General features: G+C 43.8%; 1 protein-coding gene across 4 annotated transcripts in view; it reads right to left on the bottom strand.

Moving 5' to 3' along the window:
• The window catches only part of cntnap1 (contactin associated protein 1), a 43439-nt gene that overhangs the window by 23687 nt on the left and 9508 nt on the right, over positions 1-10244 (bottom strand). For all 4 annotated transcript variants that reach the window (XM_043721586.1, XM_043721585.1, XM_043721588.1 and 1 more), the window contains one exon: positions 1592-1795. In XM_043721586.1, the coding sequence (XP_043577521.1) occupies positions 1592-1795 (204 nt within the window). The remainder of the gene's footprint in view (positions 1-1591; positions 1796-10244) is intronic.

Genomic DNA, 10244 nt, shown 5'->3' with positions numbered 1-10244 from the left:
CCACCACCCTCTGTCTTCTACCTTTGAGCCAGTTCTGTATCCAAATGGCTAGTTCTCCTTGTATTCCATGAGATCTAACCTTGCTAATCAGTCTCCCATGGGTAACCTTGTCGAATGCCTTACTGAAGTCCATATATATCACATCTACTGCTCTGCCCTCATCAATCCTCATTGTTACTTCTTCAAAAAACTCAATCAAGTTTGTGAGACATGATTTCCCACGCGCAAAGCCATGTTGACTATCCCGAATCAGCCCTTGCCTTTCCAAATATATGTACATCCTGTCCCTCAGGATTCCCTCCAACAACTTGCCCACCACTGAGGTCAGGCTCATCGGTCTATGGTTCCCTGGCTTGTCTTTACCGCCCTTCTTAAACAGTGGCATCACGTTTCCCAACCTCCAGTCTTCCGGCACTTCACCTGTGACTATCGACGATACAAATTCCTCAGCAAGAGGCCCAGCAATCACTTCTCTAGCGTCCCACAGAGTCCTGGGGATTTATCCACTTTTAACTGTTTCAAAACATCCAGTACTTCTTCCTCTGTAATCTGGACATTTTGCAAGATTGTTTATACATTATACTAATTCTCCCTCTTGATTCTCTCTACCTGTCTGCAAGCTTGGGCACGATTGCTCCCATCATCTCCTTACAGACCTCTCTCATATATCCAGCTCCATGGTGGGTGAGGGATCTGCAATAATCAGATTTTCTTTCTCATCTGTCCCATTAGCCTCTGCTGTAATCCCCCCCAAAGTGGATTCTCTTCCTGCTCCTGCAATATCACCTCAACCTGTCTCAACGATCTATCCTTGGCCCCTTCTATTCCTCATCCATACACTGCATTAACAAAACCCAATTTTGTCTCGCCACCAAAAAAAAAGTGTTTGAGAAACTCAGCAAGTCTGGCTGCATCTGTGGAGAAAGAAACAGAGTTAACATTTCAGGTCCAGTGACCCTGCATCAGAGCTGCTTAAGACTTTTAATGAAAATTCAGTTATTTCCTGTCTTACAACCACCTTCCTCTAGCTCTCCGCTGTCTCCCAACTGTCCTACATCCAGTACTGGGAGAATCGAAATTTCTTCCAACCAAATTCTGGGAAGAAAGAAGTCAAATTTTTGGTGCCCAACAGAAGTGTTACTGTGATTTATAACATTGGCCAGAGATTTCATTCCCTGAAAAACATTCTTGATCCACTTGAGATTTTATGATAATTCAGTTATTTCCAGATCATTTTACTGATACTAACTTTTTATTCCAGATTTAAGTAACTGAATTCCCCAGCTGCTGCAATAGGATTTGAACTCAGTCCCCACATCATTAGTCAGGTCTTGCAGTTACCAATAAGTAACTTATCCATTCCCGTCCCCAGTGTGTCCCAGGTTTGTAATTCATACTGTTCAAGTGCAATATCACAGTCTAATTCACATCATTCCTTAAGTCTGGTAATAGGGTCTGGAACTTGCAATGTGCTTGATTCAGCTTTTTCTCTGCTTTGCTTCTTGATGTTAATGGGCAAACACAGTCATTACTGCAGTTACTGACATCAGCAATGAGCTTGTTAAATGGTGCAATACCCCAGATTAAATACCTAAATTAATGTGAAACAGAAGCTTTGCTCCCTGGAGCTCCACCGTGATATAATCTCCCTCTTCACCCTCACTGTGTAGGAGAAGTCCGTCCTGAGCCATGGTTTTGAAGTTGAATGAGATGGAGTCGAAGAGTGAGCGAGTATTTTCATCCTGGAATTGGTAGCTCAGAGAACTGTTCCCATCGAAAGAGACCATGTCAGAATCTAAAGATTGAACACAAATTTTCAACATGAATCCTCACAAGGTTCAGATATATCAGCCATGGGAACAGCTTGGCAGAATTTTGGGGAGTGGATGGAAGGAAAAAAAAAGTAAGTAGGAGAAAGGAGGCAGGAAGGTAAGAGAAAAAGAAATTACACATGCAGCACAGAGCATTCTCTCAGTAAGGAATAATCGAAACAAAAAAAAAATGGTGAAAGCAAGCAAGCATCATCAGGTTTTGACAGAATGGATACAGAAAGAATGTGGGGATGAGCAGAAGTAGAGGCTGTTGATACAACATAGTCACCAAGAAATGGGAATTCAGAAGCAACTTCCTCGCCCAGAGAGTGGTGAGGAATTAGAATCCCTACAGTTTGGAAACAGGCCCTTCAGCCCAACAATACCACACCAACCCTCCAAAGAACCCACCCAGAACCATTTCCCTACCTATTATCCTAAATTTACCCCTGACAAATGGACCTAACCTACACATCCCTGAACACTATGGGCAATTTAGCACGAACAAATCACCTAACCTGCACATTTTTGGATTGTGAAAGGAAACTGGAGCACCTGAAGGAAACCAAGGAGACACGAGGAGAATGTGCAAACTCCACACAGACAGTTGCCAGAGGCTGGAATCGAACCAGGGTCTGTCGCTGTGAGGCAGTAACATTACCCATTGAGCCACCGTGCCATCTTGTGAATGTGAGAGTTGGACGGTTTTAAGGGAAAACTAGACACGTTCTTGGAGGAAGAAAGTAATTGAGGGTTTAAGTGATCGACTTAGATGAGGAAAGGCAAGGGGATGCACAAGTGGAGGATAAACCTCAGTACCGATTGGGTGGGCCAAATGGCTTCATTCAGTGCCATGTTTCTGATATAATCTGTTGTAATATTGAAGTATAATATAAATTGCTGAAAAAAAGATATTTTATGGAAGAATTTAATCTTGCATTCATCAGGAAAGTTTTTTAAAAATTCATTTTTGTGGGATGTGGGCATTGCTGACTGGGCCAGCATTTATTGCCAGTGTCTAGTTGCTCTTGAGAAGGTGGGGGCGTGCTGCCTTCTTGAACCATTGCAGTCCAACTGCTGTGGATTGACTTACAATGCCATTAGGGAGGGAATTCCAGAACTTTGACCCAGCAACAGTGAAGGAACATGATATATTTCCAAGTCAGGACAGTGAGTAGTTTGTAGCGGAACTTAAAATTAGTGGTGCTGCCAACATCTGATACCCTTGTCCCTCGAGATGAAAATGGTCATCGGATTCAAAAGGTGCTTTCTGAGGAACTTTGGTGAATTTCTGCTGTGCAACATGTAGATAATACATACTGCTGCTACTAAGTTATCGGTGGTGAAGGGAGTGATACTTGTGGATGCAGTGCCAATAAAGCAGGCTGCTTTGTCCTGGATGGTGTCAAGCTTCGAGTGTTGTTGGAGCTGCACTCATCCAAGCAAATTGAGGGGTATTCCATCACACTCCTGACTTGTGCCTTATAGATGGTGGGCAGACTTTGGGAAGTCAGGAGACGAGTTACTCGCCGCAGTATTTCTAGCCTCAACCTGCTCTTGCAGCCACTACTATTCTGAGGAACTCCTGCATCCAGCTGAGTTTCTGATCAATGGCAATTCCCAAGATGTTGATATTGGGGGATTCAGTGATGGTAACAACATTGAATGTCAAGAGGCAGTGGTTAGATTGTCTTTTGTTGGTGATAGTCAAAGCCTGGCATTTGTGTGGCACAAATGCTATTTGCCACTTGTCAGCCCAAGCCTGGATATTGTCCGGATTTTGTTGCGTTTGGACAGTGACTGATTCAGTTTCTGAGCAGTCACCAATGTTGCTGAATATTGTGCAATCACTAGTGAACATCCCCACTTCTGACCTTATGATGGAGGGAAGGTAATTGATGAAGCAGCTAAAGATGGTTGAGCGTGGGATACTATTCTGAGGAACTCCTGCAGAGATGACCTGAAGCTGAGATGACTGACCACAAACAACCACGACCATCCTCCTATATGTCAGGTATGACTAATCACTGGAGTGGTTGCCCCCAATACCCATTGATTTCAGTTTGCTAGGGTTCTGTGATGTCACACTTGGTCAAATGCAGCCTCGATGTCAAGGGCTGTCACTCTCACCTCACCTCCGGAATTCAACTCTTTTGTCCACTTTTGAACCAAGACTGTAATAAGGTCAGAAGCTGACTCACCCTAGCGGAAGCCAAACTGGGCATCACTGAGCAGGTTATTGCTGAGCAAGTGCAGCTTGATAGCACTGTTATTGATACCTTCCATCACTCTACTGATGGTCGACAGTAGACTGATGGTGTGGTAATTGGCCAAGTTGGATTTGTCCTACTTTTTGTGTACAGGACATACCTGGGCAATTTTCCATATTGTCAAGTAGATGCTATGTTGTAACTGTACTGGAACAGCTTGGCTAAGGTAATGGCAAGTTCTGGAGCACACGTCTTCAGTATTATTGCCGGAATGTTGTCAGGGCCTTTAGTCTTTGCAGTATCCAGTGCCTCCAACTGTTTCTTGATATAACGTGGAGTGAATCGAATTGGCTGACAACCGGTATCTGTAATGCTGGGGTCCACCAGAGGAGGCAGAGAAGGAACATCCACTTGGTACTTCTGGCTGAAGACTGCTGCGAAAGCTTCAGCCTTATCTTTTTCACTGATGTGCTGGGCTCTTCATTATTGATGGTGAGGATATTTGTGGAGCCTCCTATTCCACTGTGTTGTTTAGTCATCCACGACCAGTCACGATTGAATGTGGCAGGACTGCAGAGCTTAGATCTGATCCGTTAGTTGTGGGGTCGCTTAGCTCTGTTTATCATTTGCTGCTTATGTTATTTGGCATCCAAGTAGTCCTGTTTGGTGGCTTCGCCAAGTTGATACCTCATCTTCAGATTGCCCGGTGCTGCTCCTGGCATGCCCTAATGCCCTCTCCGTTGCACCAAGATTGATCCTCTGGCTTGATGATGATGGTCGAGTGGGGGATATGCTGGGCCATGAAGTTATGGATTGTGCTGGAGTACAATTTTGCTGCTTTTGATGGCCCATAGCACCTCATGGATGCCTAGTCTCCACTTACTGGATCTGTTCGAAGTCTGTCCTATTTAGCACGGTGGTGGCGCCACACATGGAGGTTATTCTCAATCTGAAGGCAGGACTTTGTCTCCACATGGTGCCTGCTCTTACCAATGCTATCACAGATAGATGCATTTACAGCTGGCAGATTGGTAAGGATGAGGTCAAGTACATTTTTCCTTCTTGTTGGTTACCTCACTCATCTGCTGCAGATCCAGTCTAGCAACTATGTCTTTTAGGACCCGACCAGCTAAATCAGTAGTACTGCTGCCGAGCCACTCTTGGTGGTGGACCCTGAATTGCCCCACCCAGAGTATATTTTGTGCCCTTGCCATGTTGTTCAACATGGAGGCGTACTGATTCGTCAGCTGAGGGAGGACGGTATGTGGTAATCATTAGGAGGTTTCCTTGCCCATTTTTAACCTGAAGTCACAAGACTTCATAGGGTCTGGAGTCAATATTGAGGACTCTCAGAACAACTCCCCCCTGACTGTATATCACTGTTGCCACCACTTCTGCTGGGTCTGTCCTGCCGGTGAGACAGGACATATCCAGGGATGGTGATGGTGGTGTCTGGGAGATTGTAAGATATAATTCCATGAGTATGACTATGTCAGGCTGTTGCTTGACTAGTCTGTGAGACAGCTCTCCCAATTTTGGCACTAATCCCCAAATGTTAGTGAAGAGGACTATGCAGTTTCAACAGGGCTGTTTCTGCTGTTATCTTTTCTGGTGCCGAAGTCAATGCCAGATGATCCATTTGTTTTCATGAGACTTTGCTGCAACTGGTAGAACTTGCTAGGCCATTTCAGAGGGCAATTGAGAGTCAACCATATGTAGGCCAGACGAGGTGAGCTTGGCAGATTTCCTTCCTTGCAGGACATTAGTGAACCAGATTGGTTTTCCAGACAACAATAAAGGTTTCATGGCCAACAGCAAATTCTTAATTCCAAATTTTTTATTAAATTCAAATTCCACCATCTGCCATGACAGGATTCGAACCTGGGTCCCCAGACCATTATCTGGGTCTCTGGATTAATAGTCTAGCAATAATACCACAAGGCCATTGCCTTTCCTAAAGAAGGTTTACAAGAATACTCATGTAGAGGAAATGTATATTTAAATACTGTACTATATGAGAAGATTGAGCAGCTTGATTGACAAGTTGATAGGTAGAGACACTGCCATAGAGAACGCACCCTTTAATGATGATTGACAGTCATAAGAAACATGTCCTTGAGGGAATGACACTTAATCTCATAACCCTCACATATTTCTAAAGTGTCGGTGATATTTTTGCCAGAAGCTGCATGTAAGAATTTCCTCAGTGTCTTAACAGGCTCCATCCTGTGCTTAAATTCACCTTTTACATGGAACAGCCAAAAAGGAAGTCCGCTACTGTCTACCACAAATCAACTTTCTCTGTTCAGTATACAGGAGGATTCCTACAAATTCTCGAAGATCATCTTTACCTTCATAAATAGGGCCTGAGCCACTTTGCTCACTGTGTGAACCTGACAGTGAAATAGGTTAATCAAAGCCTCCCCATTGGATGACAATGACCTCAATCAGGTCATTCCTCACTGTATATAACACATTAATTAATAGAAAGTCTTAATGCTGTCACTATGGCCCTGAAAAGTGGCAGTCTACTTCAGATTACACATGTAGAAGCTACATGTAGTTGCTGATCAGGGTTGGAGGATTTGAGCTACAGGGAGAGGCTGAATAGGCTGGGGCTGTTTTCCCTGGAGCATCAGAGGCTGAGGGGTGACCTTATAGAGGTTTACAAAATTATGAAGGGGATGGATAGGATAAATAGACAAAGTCTTTTCCCTGAGGTCGGGGAGTCCAGAACTAGACAGCATAGGTTTAGGGTGAGAGGGGAAAGATATAAAAGAGATCTAAGGGGCAACTTTTTCACGCAGAGGGTGGTACATGTATGGAATGAGCTGCCAGAGAAAGTGGTGAGGCTAGTATAATTGCAACATTTAAAAGGCATTTGGACAGGTATATGAATAGGAAGGGTTTGGAGGGATATGGGCCTGGTGCTGGCAGGTGGGACCAGATTGGATTGGGATATCTGGTCGGCATGGACGGGTTGGACCAAAGGGTCTGTACATCTCTATGACTCTATATGCAATAGCAACACGAGGGATACTCACCATCAACTGGATGCTGCCGACAAGCCAAACAGATCTGCCTATCACATAAATGAGTAATGTGATTTATAAATTTCAGTGCTAATATGACAACAGTGTACATGCCATATTCCCAAATAATGGCAGGTTGCATCTAACTACATATGCTTTTGCCAGTTCATAGCAAATAAGGTACTGACCATGCCTAATCAGCCTGCACTTGTAAAACCCAAAACACAGCGTCCATTCTTGGATATGATTTTGCAATTGGACAACATATTCTGGACAACTCTGAATGTGCAAAGAATTACACTGTTAATGAACTTAGGATTATCAGTCAAGTTCACAGTGTGGCACACTTGCATATACCTGGAGCTACATTTCTAAATAAACTGGGCCATGTTCCTGCAGACAGAAAGAAAATGCACGCATGCACACACTGTATTTGTTTCAAATAAACAGAATTGGCAGCAGCCATTCTTAAATCCACTCCTCACAACAATACCTTGCCAAATGGCCTGGTTTACAATTTAAATAAGATTTAGCAGTTAACTGTCAATCAGCATTAATGGATCCATTCTCCCTGGCAACACCTCTACCAATCAACATTTAGTTGTCAATTAATCAGCATCCTGCTTTTATGTATTATTTATTTTGTTTTTCCCCTTGAACTGGTATTCTTGTGAATTATCCTGATGAGTAAAGGATGAAAGGCTTTGAGAAATGTATTCTTCAGCTTTATTGAAGTTTTGTATAAACAGCTATAAACCTCATTTCCCCTCCCCCCACCTTATCTCAGTCCCAACCCTCAGACTCAGCACCGCCTTCTTGACCTGCAATCTTCTTCCCGACCTCTCTGCCCCCACCCCCTCCCCTCGCCTTAACCTCCCTCCACCTATCGCATTCCCAACGCCCTCCCCCAAGTCCCTCCTCCCTACCTTTTATCTTAGCCTGCTTGGCACACCCTCCTCATTCCTGAAGAAGAGCTTATGCCCGAAACGTCGATTCTCCTGCTCCTTGGATGCTGCCTGATCTGCTGCGGTTTTCCAGCAATACATTTTTCAGCTAATAAATTAAACTGCATTTATTTCAATGCAAGGGGCCTAACAGGGAAGGCAGATGAACTCAGGGCATGGTTAGGAACATGGGACTGGGATATCATAGCAATTACAGAAACATGGCTCAGGGATGGGCAGGACTGGCAGCTGAATGTTCCAGGATATAAATGCTACAGGAAGGATAGAAAGGGTGGCAAGAGAGGAGGGGGAGTGGCATTTTTGATAAGGGATAGCATTACAGCTGCGCTGTGGGAGGATATTCCTGGAAATAAATCCAGGGAAGTTATTTGGGTGGAACTGAGAAATAAGAAAGGGACGATAACATTATTGGGATTGTATTATAGACCCCCCCAATAGTCAGAGGGAAATTGAGAAACAAACTTGTAAGGAGATCTCAGCTATCTGTAAGCATAATAGGGTGGTTATGGTAGGGGATTTTAACTTTCCAAACATAGACTGGAAATGCCATAGTGTTAAGGGTTTAAATGGAGAGGAATTTGTTAAGTGTGTACAAGACAATTTTCTGATTCAGTATGTGGATGTACCTACAAGAGAAGGTGCAAAACATGACCTACTCTTGGGAAATAAGGCAAGGCAGGTGACTGAGGTGTCAGTGGGGGAGCACTTTGGGGCCAGCGACCATAATTCTATTAGATTTAAAATAATGATGGAAAAGGATAGACCAGATCTAAAAGTTGAAGTTCTAAATTGGAGATAGGCCAATTTTGACGGTATTAGGCAAGAACTTTCAAAAGCTGATTGGGGGGCAGATGTTCGCAGGTAAAGGGATGCCTGGAAAATGGGAAGCCTTCAGAAATGAGATAACGAGAATCCAGAGAAAGTATATTCCTGTCAGGGTGAAAGGAAAGGCTGTCAGGTATAGGGAATGCTGGATGACTAAAGAAATTGAAGGTTTGGTTAAGAAAAAGAAGGAAGCATATATCAGGTATAGATAGGATAGATCGAGAGAATCCTTAGAAGAGTATAAAGGAAGTAGGAGTATACTTAAGAGGGAAATCAGGAGGGCATAAAGGGGACATGAGATAGCTTTGGCAAATAGAATTAAGGAGAATCCAAAGAGTTTTTATAAATACATTAAGGACAAAAGGGTAACTAGGGAGAAAATAGGGCCCCTGAAAGATCAGCAAGGCGGCCTTTGTGTGGAGTCACAGAAAATGGGGGAGATACTAAATGAGTATTTTGCATCAGTATTTACTGTGGAAAAGAATATGGAAGATATAGACTGTAGGGAAATAAATGGTGACATCTTGCAAAATGTGACAGTTTACAAAGGAGGAAGTGCTGGATGTCTTGAAACGGTTAAAGGTGGATAAATCCCCAGGACCTGATCAGGTGTACCCGAGACCTCTGTGGGAAGCTAGAAAAGTGATTGCTGGGCCTCTTGCTGAGATATTTGTATCATCGATAGTCACAGGTGAGGTGCTGCAAGACCGGAGGTTGGCTAACGTGGTGCACTGTTTAAGAAGGGTGGTAAGGACAAGCCAGGGAACTATAGGCCAGTGAGCCTGACGTCGGTGGTGGGCAAGTTGTTGGAGGGAATCCTGAGGGACAGGATGTACATATATTTGAAAGGCAAGGACTGATTAGGAATAGTCAACACGGCCTTTGTTTGTGGGAAATCATGCCTCACAAACTTGATTGAGTTTTTTGAGGAAGTAACAATGAGGATTGATGAGGGCAGAGCGGTAGAGGTGATCTATATCTATACTTCAGTAAGGTGCTCAACAAGGTTCCCCATGGGAGATTGATTAGCAAGGTTAGATCTCACGGAATACAAGGAGAACTAGCCATTTGGATACAGAACTGGCTCAAAGGTAGAAGACAGAGAGTGGTGGTGGAGGGTTGTTTTTCAGACTGGAGGGCCTGTGACCAGTAGAGTGCCACAAGGATCGGTGCTGGGCCCTCTACTTTTTGTCATTTACATAAATGATTTGGATGCGAGTATAAGAGGTACGGTTAGTAAGTTTGCAGATGACACCAAAATTGGAGGTGTAGTGGACAGCGAAGAGGGTTACCTCAGATTACAACAGGATCTTGACCAGATGGGCCAATGGGCTGAGAAGTGGCAGATGGAGTTTAATTCAGATAAATGCGAGGTGCTGCATTTTGGGAAAGCAAATCTTA

This window comes from Chiloscyllium plagiosum, chromosome 31, assembly GCF_004010195.1.
Source record: "Chiloscyllium plagiosum isolate BGI_BamShark_2017 chromosome 31, ASM401019v2, whole genome shotgun sequence".
Classification (NCBI taxonomy): domain Eukaryota; kingdom Metazoa; phylum Chordata; class Chondrichthyes; order Orectolobiformes; family Hemiscylliidae; genus Chiloscyllium; species Chiloscyllium plagiosum.
Note: the sequence above shows the minus strand (reverse complement) of the source record. Positions and strands in the feature narration are given on the sequence as shown.